The sequence below is a fragment of the Narcine bancroftii genome, chromosome 6 (assembly GCF_036971445.1).
Source record: "Narcine bancroftii isolate sNarBan1 chromosome 6, sNarBan1.hap1, whole genome shotgun sequence".
NCBI classification, from domain to species: Eukaryota; Metazoa; Chordata; class Chondrichthyes; order Torpediniformes; family Narcinidae; genus Narcine; species Narcine bancroftii.
In genome coordinates, this window is record NC_091474.1 from 30,264,284 (window position 1) to 30,281,078 (window position 16,795).

A 16,795-nucleotide genomic window follows, 5' to 3' on the forward strand; every position below is an offset into this window, starting at 1 on the left:
ATCGGGTCCATGACCTCATTGCTACTTTGCCTTACTTCCATAGACTTGGTCTGCCTTTCAAGATTTGATAGGTTTCTATGAGATTCCACTCCCATCCTTCTCAACTGCAATGAGAACAGGCCCAGAACAATCAAATGCTCCTCATAATTTAATTTTTGGGATCATTCTCATAAACCTGCTCTGGAGCCTCTCCATCGCCACCACATCCTTGTATATGCAACACAAAACAGTTCACAACACTCCACGTGTAGTCTGACCCATGCCTTGTAAAGCCTCAGCATTACATCTTGGCTTTTATTTTCGATCCCTCTCAAAACCAACACTGACATTGCATTTGCCTTCCTTGCTGCCAGCCCAGCCTGCAAGTTAACCTTTAGGCCATCCTGCACAAGGATTTTCCTGGCTCAGGGAGTCTCTGAGGAAAAGGAGTGAGGAAAGGGCACTTGCTGGGCAGGTTGGAATTGAATTCAAGAGAGCCCACCAAAGCCTGATTAATTTCTGCTGCCCTTCCCCTGCTCTCGATTAGCCTGGACCCCCGCTGCTAGTCAGCCAGGACCTCTGCCTTTTCAAGGCTCAATGCGAGGCATTAATCTGCAGTAAAATGGTTGGGCAGCATAACATGGAAAACTATCCCCAAATCAGAACAAATTTTCTGCATTTGGGCAATCGATTCTTTCCATCGGAAGCACACTAGTAATGACTCCATATTGGCTGCATTCTCTCCTGTGCCTGCTTGCCTTAGTGATCCAGTTTCTGCAGCAGGGGAAGCGGAGGAAATAAATCACAGGCTGAAAGCACAAGGGCAAGGTTTGTTCAGGAAGGTAGGCATTTGGAACATGAGCTGAAGACGTGAACCCAGGCAGAAACGCCTGTGCTGAAAACAGGCAAGGAAAAGACCAGACTCACAGGAGCAGAATGGAAGCTTGAGGTTGTGGGAAGGTCAAAGGCCAGGGAAAAGTGCTGCAGACAGTGGGGCAAAGACTGCCCATAAGGGCTGGAGTGCTAACCAAGAGTCAAATGGAGGGATGGAGGGAAGGGGGAAGCGTGAGGGGCAGGTAAATTACAGGAAGTCCATATGGGCAGATAGGTGATGGCCAAGCACCCACATCCTGGTGGATATCGTTACTGAACTCCATTGCTGCCCTCAAACAGGATGATGAGGTAAACCTCTCAATTCACAGCTAGATTAAAAACTGCAGACTTCACATCGAGGACTGGGATAATGTTACGCTCACTTTGGCCTTCATTTGTCAGTATGGAGGAGATAAGTTAGGAGGTCACGCTACAGTTGTACAAGATGCTGGAGAGGCTCCATGTGGAGTATTGTGTTCAGTTTTGATCACCCTGTTATAGTGAAGATGTAGTCAAGCTGGAGAGGGTGCAGCGAAGACTGATGAGGACAGTGCCAGGACTCAGGGGCCTGAGCGAAAGGGAGAGGTTAAGCAGGCTGGGGCTTTATTCCTTGGAGTACAAGACATCATACTAAATCATGAGAGGAATAGATCAGGTGAACACAGAGTTCTTTGCCCAGAGTAGGGGTACTCTGAGGATATAGGTTTAAAGTGGGGGGAGGGAGGAGAAAGTTTAACAGGAACCTAAGGGGTAATTTATAAAACAGAAAGCGTGGTGGTGGAATGGTACAGGCTATTGGAGAGGATTGAGGCAGGTCTCTTGCAACGTTTAAAGTGGACAGATACATGGATAAGATGGGTTTGGAGAGATATGTGCCAAGGCAGGTGGTTGGGAGGGATATTTTGGGTGGTGTGGACAAGTTAGGTCGAAGGGCTGTTTCCATGCTTTGGGACTTTGACTCACCAGCAGAAGCCTTCCACAGTCACCAACTGCCAGCACAGCTGGTGCTCCAGAATGCCTGTTCCACAGAGAATCCTCACTGTGCCTTAAAAAAACACCCAAGGGCTTAAACTCCTTGAATGCGTTTGCATTTCTGAGTCACCCTAGATCTGGGGCCAGGAGTCAAAATTAAAGCAGCAGGAACATAGCAACGTTATCGCTCAGAGTGGAGCGAATATGGAACTCCCCCACTCCGAGAATGACTGAGATAATTCCATTGAAAGGAAGGTGGATAAGTGCAAAGGAGGAGGAAGGACGTACCGCTGGAGGGAGATGCAACAGGACAGAAGTTGCATCAAATTGCCCATTTCGATGCTGAAGGTGTGATATTAATCCAATATTTTGGTTTTTTTTTTAAAGATAGAAATCTGAAATAAAAATCAAGCTTTGAGTTCAATTTAAATTACAACAGGAATTACACCCTTGTGGGAAATGTTTGACAGTATCCAGAGGTGCACAGATAACTTAGAGATGATCTAAAGATAGATGGGTAATACCTTGCACTCACCTCAGAGTGTTTAGTTGCCTTTGTACCAAGAGGGCACTGTACTTCAACAGAACAGCAAGGAAACTCAACTCAGCAGCTGACAGGGCAAATGTTTCAATTACCCCTAAGGTTCCTGTTAAATCTTCCTCCCTCATCTTAAACCAGTAAGACATCTGAATGTCTTCCAGTGTGCAGATGTTTTAGTAAATTTTCATCAGTGAAGCAGATACACACCCAGCCTCTCTCCACCTTCCTAATGGGGATGAGTCTCAGCAACATTGACTGGAACAAGCAAACCCTCTGATCACTCTCCTTGCCACACCATTGAGGTTACAGATGGAAAAATCTCTCTCCAAAACAAAATACAAAGTCTTCACTCTATTTACCGGTATTTGCTGAGCCTATCGTGAAGATTACGAAGCCTTTTCTCGCTCTGCTGCTGTGATTTGTGGACTATCTTACTCAATCACTTGATGCAATAATAGGATTTAAACAGAACACGCTCTAACCATCGTGATTGGAGTTTCCCAGCGTCCATGGCTCATCGGAGTCGAAATGTGTGTCTCCGCCAATTCCAGGCCCAGGGAAGTAAGCATGCGCCAAGAAGCCTCCCTCCCCATCGAAGGGGGAGCTGTCACCATGGAAACCAGAGGCAAAGAAAATCATAATGTCTGCTTCCTTCCTGTCACTCTTAACCTCATGATAAGGAATCTCCTGAAAAGTCAATGGAGTGACTTTCTGCCAGACATCGAATGCACGGCGGATGGCTCGACGGGTCTCGTACTCTCCCACCTTGGGTGTGTAGTTGTGAATGCTGTGGAGATGAAAAGATGGATGATGAGGAAATGCCTCGGTTTGGAAAACCTGCTTTCCCCTCCAGCACCCTGTCCTCAACCCAGGGCAGGACACCCACCACCCTCCTCCCCTCTCCCATCACACACCAACACTGGACCTCACCAAGACCAAACAGATGCCAAGCAAGGGTTCAGGGTGAGAAAAAAGCAACAAAAATCATTTGTCAGACTTCAGTGAGAGAATGAGCAATGAGATCAGATATGTTGCTCTCTGGTGTGGGAGGGGGTGAGTGGGAGGGGCAGCTAGTTCACCAGCTGCATTACTGGCCATGCCATTAACTACAGGCACATACATGTACAGTCATGCACGGTGTTCATGTGTCGTGCCTACTGCGAACAGACCAGGACTTTGCAGGTTGAATCTTGTTCAGGGTACCCACCACTCACTCAGATGTCAACATCATGCTCAACTCACATTTGATTGGATCAAAACTATCTCAACTTCATTCAGTTAAACAAGGAACATATCAAGCATAAAGTTGGACATGGATTTTTGTCATTATTTGATGCATTCAGGGGAGTCTAAAAAGGCTATGATGTACACCATGAATAATAGGGCTCTTGGGAATAGTGAGGAAAAAGAAAGGCCTCTGTGTACATCTGCAGAAGCCCAAAGGTGTCAGCACAGGGTGCTGCAAATGACACCTAAGATACTTTCTTTCATTAGGTAGAGCAAAGAATACAGGAAAGGTTGAGTGCTCCTCCGGTCACCATCCCGCAGAAAGAATGTGACGGTGCTGGAGAGGGTTAGAGGGGATTCACCTGGATGGAGGGTTTCATTTACAACAACAGGATGGATAGGCTGGTCTTGTTCCCCCTGTAGGGGAGCTGAGATGGGACCTAATGGAGAGTGACCATATATTTTAAATTTTTTTGACATACAGCATGATAACAGGCCATTTCAGCCCATGAGCCCGTGCCACCCAATTTACACCCAATCAACCTTCACCCTCCTGTACGTTTTGAACGGTGGGAGGAAACCAGAGCCCCCAGTGAAACCTCACACAGACTCGGGGAGAACATACCAATTCCTTACTGATAGCATAGGATTTGAACCCCAGTCCCAAACACTGGCGCTGTAAAGGCATTGTGCTAACCGCTATACCAACTGTGCTGCCCATAAATATTATGAGAGATCATTTCAAAAACATAAATAGAAAATACTGTGTTCAGTTCTGGCTACCTCATTGTAGGAAGGATTTGGAAGCTTTTGCTACGGTACAAAAGAGATTTAACAGGACGCTGCCTTAATTAGAGAACATGTCTGATGAAGGTTATGAGAGGCAAAGATAGATTGGACAGCCTGCACCTTTTTTGCCAGGGCAGCAATGACCAATCCCAGAGTACATCTAATTCAGGTCAGTGGAGGAAAGCTTGAGGAAGATGTCAGACATAGGCTATTGTTTTTATATACAGAGAGTGCTGGATGCCTGGAATGCATTTCCCAGGCTGGTGGTGAAGCCTGGTACAACAGAAAGACCTTATTGACTTAGATATGCACATGGTGTAACAAAAATGGAGGGTTATGATCTGAGAGAGAGGGAAGGGTTAGATTTTAATTGAGTAGGTTTATATAGGTTGGTACATCATGGGCTGAATGGTGCTGTTCTAAACAAGTAAATTTCTACAAGTTCACAATCCTGTGTGTCACCAACAATTCTCATCAGTGTACATTTGACCCATTTTTGGTGAAAGCCTGGGGTAATTTGCAATGTTGGAGAGAGACCAACACCATAGCTGCAATGGAAGAAGCCTTCAAAAATGCACTGGTCCATAAAATAGGACTATATTCATGATCCACAGGAGACCGACCTCAGATCACAGTATGTAGAAAGAATAAAGAGAATGCAAAGTGGTGTTTGTTCCCATGCTCTTGCCAACTAATTATAGATGTTAATCGGCTGATGGAAGACCTCATGTACACTCATTTACCACAGCACAGTTAGCAATATTTGTTTAACCTGGGCACTGGAAAAGAAAATCAACAATAACATTTCATTGGTTGCCCAAAATCGAATCATGCCCAACAAAAATAGGATACCCGTCTCCCTGAGACCTCCCACTGCAGCACAAACCCATTTATGCCAAAGTATAAGAGTGAAATGGAGCCCATGGTATTCCACTGCAAGGGCTGGGGCCCTGGCCCAAGTGCCCGTACCTGTATGTAATGTATTTCTGTCTCCACTTCTGCCCAGTTAATGCATAGCGCTTATTCCTCTGTCTCCTAGTGACTCGGGGCTGATCAGGGACTCCACATCGAGGTTTCTTCATCCATCTGGAAGCAAAAACAACCAATGAGCATTACACCACAGTTTGGGTCAAGCACATACTTCCTTTTCCACTTACTCCCCAAGCTGCCTGCAGGAGGAACATGGGGAGTGAACCCAAGTACCCTCTAACCACTCTATTTGATATATCTTTGAAGAACTTCAGCACATTTAGAACATAGTACAGACTGGGCCCTTCGGCCCACATGCTGTACCGATTTATATTAACTTATTCAATATCAATCTAATCCTTCTCAACCTCACAGCCCTTAACCCTCCATTTTCCTGACATCAATTTGCCCAAGCAAGGGTCTTTAACATCTCCCTATTGTACCAACCTCCACCACCAACCCCAGCAATGCATTCCAGGCACTCACCACCATGTAAGAAAGAAAACTTTCCTCTGACATCTCCTTTAATAACAAATATAGATATCAAATTTGTCAAATGTGACCTGTCCATCCTAAATCCATGCTGCGGCTGCCTGATGGAATAATCTCTATCCCGGTGTCTCACTACTTCTTCCTGAATGATTGCTTCATACATTTTCCCAACTATGACCTTTGTCTACCTCCTGTTTTAAAAAGTGGTGGTGGTTGTTTTATCTTGATTACCTTTTCTCCCCGGTCCAATCCCTCCCCATCTACATCTGTGATACCTCACATGCCTTCCATCTTTTCAATGATTTCAGATTCCCTGAACTGGGCCACCTCATTTTTATGAGGCATACCCAATCCCTTTATACCTCCATCCCCCTTACAGAAAATCTTAAAGAACTTTCTGGATCAGAGACCCGACCCGACCAGTCATCCTCTACCACCACTCTGGCAGAACTCATATTTACTCTAAATAACTTCTGCTTTGACTCAGCGCACTTCCTCCAAATCAAAGGATTTGCCATGGGTACGCACATGGGTTTCAGCCATGCCTGTCGGTTTGTTGGCTTTGTGGAGCAATCCATTCTGCAAGCCTACAGAGCCAAGCCCCTTAACTCTTCCTCCGGTATAGAGATGTCTACATCAGGGCTGCCTCATGCACCTGCAATGAACTCATCAACTTCAGCTACCAAATTCCACCCCGATCTCAAACTCACCTAGTCCATCTACAACAATACTCCCCCCTTCCTGGATCTCTCTCTGTTTCCATCTAGGGAGATAAGTTTCCATTGACATGTATGACAAACCCACCAACTCCCACAACTACCTCGACTACACTTCCTCACCCCTGTCCTCTACAAGGATTCTATTTCCTTCTTGCAATTTCTATATCTCTGCTGCATCTGTTCCCAAGATGAAATCTTTCAGTCCAGATCATCTGAAATGTCTGCTTTCTTCTATAAACGTGGCTTCCCCTCCAACACCATCAACTCAGCCCTCAACTGCATCTTCTCCATTTCCTGCTCATCTGTCCTGGCCCCCTCTTCCCCCAGACGTAACAAACACAAGATTCCTTTGACCTTACCTACCACCCCACCAGTCTTTACATCCAACACATTATCCTCTAGAATTTCCAGGATCCCACCACCAGCCACATCTTCCTCTTTCCTCCCCTCTGCCTACCATAGGGATCACTCCCTCTGTGACTCTCCCTCCCTACCAATATCCCCCCCCCCCACCCCTTCCCCTTCCCCTTCCTGTGGCTGCAGGAGGTGCCACACTTTTGCCCACACCTCCTCCATCACCATATTCTCGGGTCCCAAACAGTCCTTTCAAGTGAAGCAACGCTTCACTTGTGTATCTACAGGAGTTATCTATTGCCTCTGTTGCTCCCTTTGTGGCCTTCTCTATATCGGAGACTGGGAGATCGCTTTGCTGAGCACCTTCACTCTGTTTGCATCCATGACAGGGACCTCCCAGTGGCCAACCATTTCAGTTCTGCTCTCCACTCCCATTCTTGCATGTCTGTTCATGGCCTCATGTACTATCCCACCAAGACTACATGTAAATTGGAGGAACACCACCAGATTTTCCATCTGAGCACTCTCTAGCCCTTTGCCATTAACATCAACTTCAACGGTTTCTGCGAACCTACTCTCCTTTCTCCCTCCCTTCCTTCTGTTTTCTCTCCCTCAGCTCTCCATCCCCTTCCCTCTCTTTTTACCTAGCCATCACTCCTTCCCCTGCTTGCTGCTGTGCCCTCCCTTGCTTCTCCACCTATAACCTCATGCCTTTGGGACCTTGATCCTCCCCTCACCCCACTTTACGTGCCAACATTTTTCCATATCTTGATGAAGGCCTCAAGCCTAAAACATCAATTACATATTTTTAATCTTTGCTATATAAAGGACACTGTTTGACATGCTGAATTTCTGTAGTATTGTGTTTTTACATATTGTATACCCAGAACCCATTTTTAAAATAAATATTATGAATAAATAGTAGTCACGGGAAGATTTTTTTTAAGTAGTTCATCAGTCATTCAGCATTTTCACTGCCCATGGGAAGAAGCTATGCTTCAGACTGGTGATTCTGGCTCTGATACTTCTGTATCTCTTTTTCGATGGTAGTATCTGGAAGCTGTTATGTGCAGGGTGGTAGGGGTCCTTATTGATCTTGTGAACTATCTAAACAACAATCCTGGTAGTTCATGTCGATGGGGGCGGAGGGGGTGTGGAAGGAAAGGGAGATCCCAGTGATCCTCTCTGCTATTCAATGGTCCTGTGGATTGAACTCTGGTAAAAATGCTCCACAGCAACCGTACCATACGGTTGCTGCTGGCCAGGACACTCTTGAGAGTTCCTGTAGAAAGTTGACAGAATTGTGTCCTGTTACCTTGTCCACCTCATTCATCTCAGGAAATGCAGTCACTATTGTGACTCCCTAACAAGTGAAGAGAAGTTTTGTGTCCAGGATAGATCGCTAATTAAGTGAACTCTGAAAAACTTGTGCTCTTCACTCTCTCTACTTCAGAGTTGTTGATGTGTAGTGGAGGGTGGTCATTCCTGGTCCTCCTGAAGTTCACAATCATCTCCTTTGTCTTGTCCACTCTCGCACCATTTCACGAGATTTTTCACCTCTTCTCTGTAGTGCAATTCATTGTTGTTGCTGAGGAGGCCAACTACTGTTGTGCCTTCTGCAAACTTGATGACTCTTGGAGCTGGATCTGTTGATGCAGTCAGGGGTCAGCAGCATGACTGACCACCACGGCCACCCTACTCTGTACAAGATAGGGACTCCAACCACCACCCTACTCTGAACAAGGTAGGGACTCCAACCACCATTCTACTCTGTACAAGGTAGGGACTCCAACCACCACCCTACTCTGTACAAGGTAGAGACTCCAACCACCACCCTACTCTGTACAAGGTAGAAACTCCAACCCCCACCCTACTCTGTACAAGGTAGGACTCCAACCACTCCATCAATACTCATTGACCAATCTGAACAGGCTCCTTGGGTGCCACATCCAAACAAGTACTGCCTTGGGGTTGAGAGCAATTCCTCCCACCTCTGAAATGTAGCTCTTTGGTTCATGTTTGAATGAGGCTTTGAGGCAAATGGACCTGGTGACAGCCCAACTAGGGATTTGTATACAGACTATAAGAGAGAAGGCGCCATCAACAACACCTTGCATAACTTTGCTGATAATTGAATGTGTACCATTCTCTAAAATGGATTTGCTTGATTTCTTGAGAACAGGAAGGTCTATTTTGTGTGGACAATGTTCTACATTGTGTGGTAGAAGTAGCCACACAAGTCTTCAGTACTCCAGATAAAGTTGTACAATCTGTGGAATGTATCAGGGTTGCTGTTCACAGCAGTACATTACAGACTATTTTACATTTGGTCTTGAGTAATGAAGGATTAAAAAATAATTTTGTGGTTAAAGATCCTCTGGGAGTAATGACTACCCAATAATGGAATTCCAAATGTGATATACGAAAATTTACAGACGCTGATTGTAGTAAAAACAGAGATGCTGTAGGAACTCAGCTGGTCTTGCAGCGTCCATAGGAGGTAAAGATATATTACTGATGTTTTTGGCCTTAGCTCTTTTTCAAGGAAAATAATGGTACAAGGGAGATGTTGACAGTGGACTTTGTAAACAAGCTAAAAGGCAGGTCAGTAGAGGAACACTGACAAATATTCAAACAGCTGATCTATAATGTTCAGCAAAAGTCTTTTTCAATCAGAGGGATTTCATGAGAAAAAGGCACAGTCCATGGTTAAAAAAAGGTCAAGGATAATGTTAAAATTGAAAAACAGATCACATGAAGCGACAAGAGCTAATCATTAGTGTAGACCAGAGGAGTGCAGAGTTTGGTGGGATCTAGATGGAAGGAGATCAGAAAGCTCACAAGGGACAAATAGAGAAAACTTGCATGTAATATTAAAACAGTAAAAATAAAATCTCCATGGATATAAAAAATAGGAAGAGGCCAGCTAAAATGAACATGGGGACCCTAGAGAATGAGAGTGAACAGAGAAATGGCAGACATGTTTAATATTTTGAATTTATCTTTGCCTTGGAAGATATTGTTTATACTCCCAAGGTATCAAACATTCATTTCAATTAACATCACAAAACCTAGAAAAATACCAATTACAAAGGATTCATTATTGCAGAAACTGGAGGCTAAAGGCAGATATATTTTCAGAAGCAAATGGACTATGTTTGTCAGAGATGTGGACTCTTGGTTGAACATTTTCAGAACTTTCAACAGGGTACCAAAGATTGAAAACAGCCAATGTGCCTCGTATGATATAGTCCATCTAGAGTTGGCAAGTTGCTCATGTCAATAATCAAAGGGGAAACAGCTAATCATTTAGGAAAGCTGAACATAATTTAACTTTGTCAACATGGTTTTATGAAAGGTAACCAGTGTTTGACAAACTTCCTCAAATTCTTTGAGAATCTAACAGGAGAGTTGATTAGAAGGAAACTACAGATGTAGTGAATTTAGATTTGCAAAACCTATTCAATAAGATGCCACATTGGAGGTTGGTGCATAAATGAAAGCCTACAGTGTTGGAAGGAACGTGTTAGAATGGATAGAAAACAAAGATGGAAGAAATGGGTTCTTCTGAGCCTGGAAGGAGGTAATTAACTAGTAGTGCATCTCAGTCTTGTTCTGCAAATGTTTCCCCATTTACATTAATGGCCCAGAGAATGGAACAGGCTGCCAATTATGCAAATACAGGTGGAAGGGGACGTTGGAGAATATGATTCTACATTGGGAGATGGGTATATTGAATTGGTGGGCAAAGTAGAGTTGAACTTGAAGTGACAGCTCACGCACTTTGGAAAGACATATCAAAGGACAGATTCAGTGGAGAGAGATTGCCAATGAGTGCAGTTCAGAGGATTCTGGGTTTCAAAGACACTAATCATAAAAGTTTAGCAGACAAGCGGTTAAGAAGGCACATGCTAGGTTTCATTAGTCACCAGATTGAGTTCAAGAGCCACGAGATAACATTTCAGCTCTACACAACTCTGGTTAGACCACACTTGGAATGTTGTGTTCAGTTCTGGTTGTCTCATTACAGGAAGGATGCAAATACTTTCGAGAGGAGATTTACCAGGATGCTGCCTGGATTGGAGAACAAGGCTGACCGAGCCAGAACTTTTCTCTTTAGAGCAACAAAGGATGAGAGGTGACTTAATATAGATCGTCAAAATTGCAAGAGACATAGACAGTGGACATCCAGGAATTTTTTCTTGGGGTGACAAGAGCAAATACCAGAAGATCTGAATACAGGGTGCCTGAAATGCATTACCAGAGGTGATGAAAACTGGTAGAATTAGCACATTCAAAAGACTCTTAGATGGGTACACAGATGCAAGTAAAATAGAGGGTTGTGGCTGTGAGGCAGGGAAGGATTTGTTGTGGAATAGCTACATAGATCAGCACAACATGTGGGTCAAAAGGCTTAGACTGTGCTGCAATGTTCCATGTTCTAATACAGGTGTCTGGCCTTTTATCCGGGATTCCCAACACTGGCAACCTCCAAATGTGGACATTTTTGTTTCCCAGTAATGAAAATGCCTGACCACCTCGGTCATCTCCCCTGCCGGCCATCACCCCTTCCCTCCTAACTGCCAACACAGTAGCAGGGTTGCAGTGCTGCTGAGCCTGGAGTTCATGCGGCAGCGGCTGGCGATGGCTTGTGATGGCTCAATGCAGGAGCAAAAGCCATCTTTGTTACCCATAATCTCCCATGCAGCTGGAACCGCTCTGCCAGCATCAGTGGTTCCAGCTGCGTGGGGGAATTATGGGTAAGGGAGACAGCCATTACTCCCACATTGACCCAGCCATAGCCTGCTTCTTTCCCACCAGGTGTTCAGGGTCGAAGAGCCACCTTTCCACTGAAGGCAAGAGAGGGTGGGGATGGGGGTCTGAGCCAGTTTTATTTTGAATTTTTACTTTAAAATAAAAAAATGCTTGTGATATTATGGTCTTTATTTTGTGTGATTTTGAAACATCGCATTTTAAAATGATTCTGAAATCTGGAAGATTCTGAACAATGGCAGGTGTCTGGACCTGACGATCCTGGATAAAAGGTTAGGTACCTGTACAACAACGGAGGGGGTTACATGCAACTTAACAAAACATTGGTTAGGTTACAGTTGGAATACTGTAAGCAGTTGTGGTCACCATGCTAATAGGAAGGGCATGGGTGCATTGGCGAGAGAACAGAGGATATTCACCAGGATGTTCCCAAGGATTGAGTGTAGCAATTATGGGGAGAGCTCAGATTGGCTGTGTTTCTTTTTCTTAGAGTAGAAAATGCAGAGGTGGAATGACAGAGGTGTTCAAAATTATGAGAGACACAGCTGTGATAATTCATGGATTATCCATTCCAGAAGGGAAATCAGGGAACTAGAGGTGAAAGGTTTAAATGAATTGTAGTAAAACCACACAAAAATGTTGCAGGAACTCAGCCGGTCTCGCAGCATCTATAGAAGGTAAAGGTATATTACCAACATTTCAGGCTTGAACCCTTCAAGGTATGAGTAAAAACAGGACGACATTTGAAAAAAGATTGGGGAGAGAAAAGGGAAGAATGGAAGGGAGAGAAGCCGAGACCAAAAGGTGTTAATTGGGCGTGATAAGCGGAGAGGTGAGCATTTAAGGTAATGGTCAAGAATTTGAGGAAGAACGTTTTTTGGCAATGGGCTCCAAGAAAATGTGAAATTGGAGACAGTGCAGAGAAGATTTACGAGGATGCTTCCTACAAAAATCATGAAAGTAACAGATCAGGTGAACATCATCTTTCACCAAGAGAAGGATAAATTGATAACCAGAGGACAAATTTAACAGAAGGGGTCTGTTTCCATGCTTTACAACTCCATGATTCTCCCAGAGGATGATTGTAATCTGAAACTCAGTGTCTAAGATGCTGAAAGCAGATACTTTCACAACAGTTTAGAGTTCAGCACTAGAATTGCCAAGACACAAGGCTGCAGAGTAAGTTTGGTGAATGGGATGGACAGGCTGAGCCATAGGGCCTGTTTGTGTGCCATATGCTCGATAACTCCAATTTCTCTTCCCTCTAAAACATTCCTTTGTCTGTTATATTTGGTCATTCAGACCCCAAACCAGTACAAGGTGATTCACAAACTGACAACAGAAGATCCCTGGGGATGGCAGAGAAGAATAAAGCCCATCATAAAGTGCTCCAACAGGTGTTGCTTCATCTCTGTACCTGTCAGTATTCCCACTAGACTGGGACAGTAAATCTGGAGGAAAGCAGGGTGCGGCGCAGAGGCATCAGTGTCTACAGCTTGTGGCATGGCTCTACATGCTGGTGGAGTTCTCCCATTCCCTCCACGGCTGGAGAAACAAGGCTGCTGTTGGTATCCAGGCATCAGTGCATGGACAATTAGGCAATAGGCTATCAGCATTGATTCAGCTTGTGACCAGACACTACAGGGCTATGAAGCTGCTGGTGGGCAAAGCAAGCCTCAATTAGTCAGCCAATGGCTGAAAGTGTAGCTGTGCATGTTAGTGCGGGTGTGAGATGGAGAGGGGTAATGAACTGCAGATACTCACTCAATGGTGGTCTCGTCAAGAATGCCAGTGACTGGAATCCGATAGAAGCGTTGCATTGCCGCAATGGCAGCTTGCATAGAGTGACTGGATCGCAGGGCGGAGGTACAGAGATCATCTGGCAGAAAATATCCGTAGGTCTTCAACCAATTCTGCAAAAGAGAAATAACATCTTGTTTATCAAACTCCAGCCAAGCGCAGCTTCAATCCATGCCCAAAACTGCTCTGCTTTAATTTGCCGTTTGAGAATTCTGCCTTGTGGCTTTCTACATTTGATTCATCAGGCCTGCTAAATGAGTGATGATCACTGCGTACAGCTGCTGTCTCCATAACCCTGCTCTCCTGACTGTGTCTTCACACTTCCACATGGTCACTCATTTCCCACCTCCTCTCCATCGGTGGCCTCCAACAAGCCCCTGCCAGGGTCACTGGGCAATTTCGCCCAATGCACCGATCTCCTGGATGGGAAACCTCACTCTTTTCCAATTTCTGATCCACTCACTCACCTTTTAGACTCTTCACAGCCAAGACTATTCACCCAGAGACCTGCACCGATTACCTACAGTCACTAAGTTTGTACTGAGATGATGGCTCCTGGCCAGTAATCATTGGAACTTAGGAGAAAAAGGGGACCTCATTGAAACATTTTGAATGTTGAAAGGCAGGGACAGAGTAGATGTAGAAAGGTTGTTTCCCATGATAGGAGAGTCTAGGACAAGAAGTCACAACTTCAGGATTAAAGGACAACTGCTTAGAACAGAGATTCGGAGCAATTTCTTTAGCCAGAGGGTGGTGAATCTGTGGAATTTGTTGCCACAGGAGGTTGTGGAGGCCAGGTCATTGGGTGCATTTAAGGCAGAGATTGATAGGTTCTTGATTAGATAATGGGGAGAAGGTTGAGCAACAGGGTTGAGTGGGAAAATGGATCAGCTCATGATTAAATGTCAGAGGAGACTCAATGGGTGGAATAGCCTATTTCTGCTCCTCTGTCTTATGTATTGGTAGTGTGGTGAGGGTGGATGCTGGGGGCAGAATGTCAAGTTGTTGTAGCAAGGATTGGGCACACAAACTAACACCAAGGAAATTTTTGGAAAAACTGTGAAGATGATGGAGAACCAGGCCCAACAGCCAAGCCAAAGGACAATGATGTAACAAAGGGACCTAATGCTATGACCCTTGCTGCGTGCCACATCTACAGGATGCATAGGAAGTTAGCACGCTTTATCCAACACTATTTCCTTTGCACAAAGCTACACGACTAGCCTAAATCAATCCTCACCTTTCCAATCCACTTGTGTTCTGTACCTCAGAATCCCCTGCAGTAACTTTGCCACCACTGATGCTTGGCCCACAAACATGTAGAACCTAGATCAGTGCAGGCTCTTCACCCCACATTGTTGTGCTAACCTATACAAATCTACTCCACCAATCTAACCCTTCCTTCCCTCACCCCATCACCCTTCATTTTTCTTACATCCATGTGACATTCAAGATTCTTTTCAATGTCTGTAGGCATCCATCCCCACTCCTGGCCTTGCATTCCAGGCACCCACCACTCTGTGTAAAAATAAAATTACCACTGACATCTCCCCAAATCTTCCCCCATTCACCTTAAATACATCGTCTGTTTGCAGACAATGTATTAATATATCTGACAGAACTGGAAACTTCTTTACAAAGATTGCATTTACAATTGGAAGATTATGGGAGGGTTTCTGGGTATAAAATTAATTGGGACAAGAGTGAGAATATGCCATTAATTGATGGGGATTATAAAAATTGTTAAATAAACACAATTTAGATGGCCAAAGGGTGGGATTAAGTATTTGGGGATCAAAATAGATAATGACTTTTTAAAAAATTGTATAAAATGAACTATCTCCCCCTGCTTAAAAAAGATGAAGATTTAAATAAATGGATAACTCTCCCGATAATTTTAATTGAAAGAGTGAACTGTATTAAAATGAACATATTCCACGTATACAACACCTCTTTCAAACTCTTTCAATACAAATACCACAGAACCTTTTTTCAAAATTTGATTAAGTTAGTTAGATAATTTCTTTGGAAAGGTTAGTTAGCCAGAGTCTCCATGGAAAAATTAACTTGGAAATACTATATGGAGGTTTGCAACTCCCAAATTTTAGACATACTATTGGGCAGCCTGAATGAAATTTCATATCTATATAACTTCTACATACATGGTCCCATAAAGGGGACAGATATGTGTTGTTATTTGCAAGGGCAACTAATGCCTTTTGAACAGTTAAAAAAAAATATAATATTCTTAATAATAAAATCTTCTGCTACTTTTAGTTAAGAGCTTTTTTTTACATAAAAGAGATGATTTAGGACCGACCATGATGTTACCAGAGTGCAATGAAATGGAGATTCTGGTTCGAAAGGGGATCAGAAGAAAGTTTACATCTGCAATGTATTCCTCACTTCAGTCAGGGACTCCTAAGCAGGAGTTATACGAATCAAAACAAAGATGGGAATCAGACTTGAATATTAGTATTGGTGATAAGAACTGGTCTGACTTATGCCAAGACTGCAAGACAAATACAATTAACACAAGATATGGATTGGTGAAATATAATTTTTGCATCAGCTCTATCTTACCCCACAGAAATTACATAAATTAAATTCCAATATATTAGATATATGTTTTAGAAGAAGGTGAAGAAAAGGGAACCTTTTTACATTCCACCTTGTCATGCTTTGAAGTGAAACCCTTTTGGGAAAAATTAAGAATTTTGTTAGATCAAAATATTGGGAAAAATTTCCTCAAAGTCCAGAATTGTTTCTCCTAGGAAATACTGTCGACATAAAATCCAAAATGGAGCTGTCCAAGTATCAATTAGAATTTCTTAAAATTGCACTGGCAGTGGCCAAGAAATGTATTGCGGTTACGGAAGTCTGATTCCCCTCTGGATATAGCCCCAATGGAATGCAGAACTGCATTGTTGTGTTCCCCTAAGAAAATTACTTACAATTTGAGGAAGAAGTATAACATGTTGTTGCAAGTACGGTGGCCGTACAGGGTTGAATATTTAGGGACACTTATTCTGTTCCTGAGTTCTACATCCTGGTTCTTTCCCCTATTAGATATCTAGCTAAGAAAAGGAATTGGATCTTATGAACTGGAACTGGACCCAACAGTCCATTTTTTCTTTTTTTTTTCCTGTTTCTTTTATCTTAACTATCTTTTTTATTTTTTCTTTATTTCCAGGTGTTGTTTGTGGGGAGAGGTGGGGGGGGGGTGGAAATAGGATTGTTTGGAGATATGGACAACTTGTACCGTTATTTTTTTTTTCATTTCAATTTATGTATTTATATAATGATT

The 16,795-nt window shown here is 43.6% G+C and overlaps 1 protein-coding gene across 3 annotated transcripts in view; it reads right to left on the bottom strand.

The window, feature by feature from the left end:
* The window catches only part of mmp24 (matrix metallopeptidase 24), a 79,345-nt gene that overhangs the window by 29,599 nt on the left and 32,951 nt on the right, over positions 1-16,795 (bottom strand). For all 3 annotated transcript variants that reach the window (XM_069884581.1, XM_069884580.1, XM_069884582.1), the window contains exons 2-4: positions 13,453-13,601; positions 5,351-5,467; positions 2,848-3,152 (exon numbers count right to left, since the gene is read on the bottom strand). In XM_069884581.1, the coding sequence (XP_069740682.1) occupies positions 2,848-3,152; positions 5,351-5,467; positions 13,453-13,601 (571 nt within the window). The remainder of the gene's footprint in view (positions 1-2,847; positions 3,153-5,350; positions 5,468-13,452; positions 13,602-16,795) is intronic.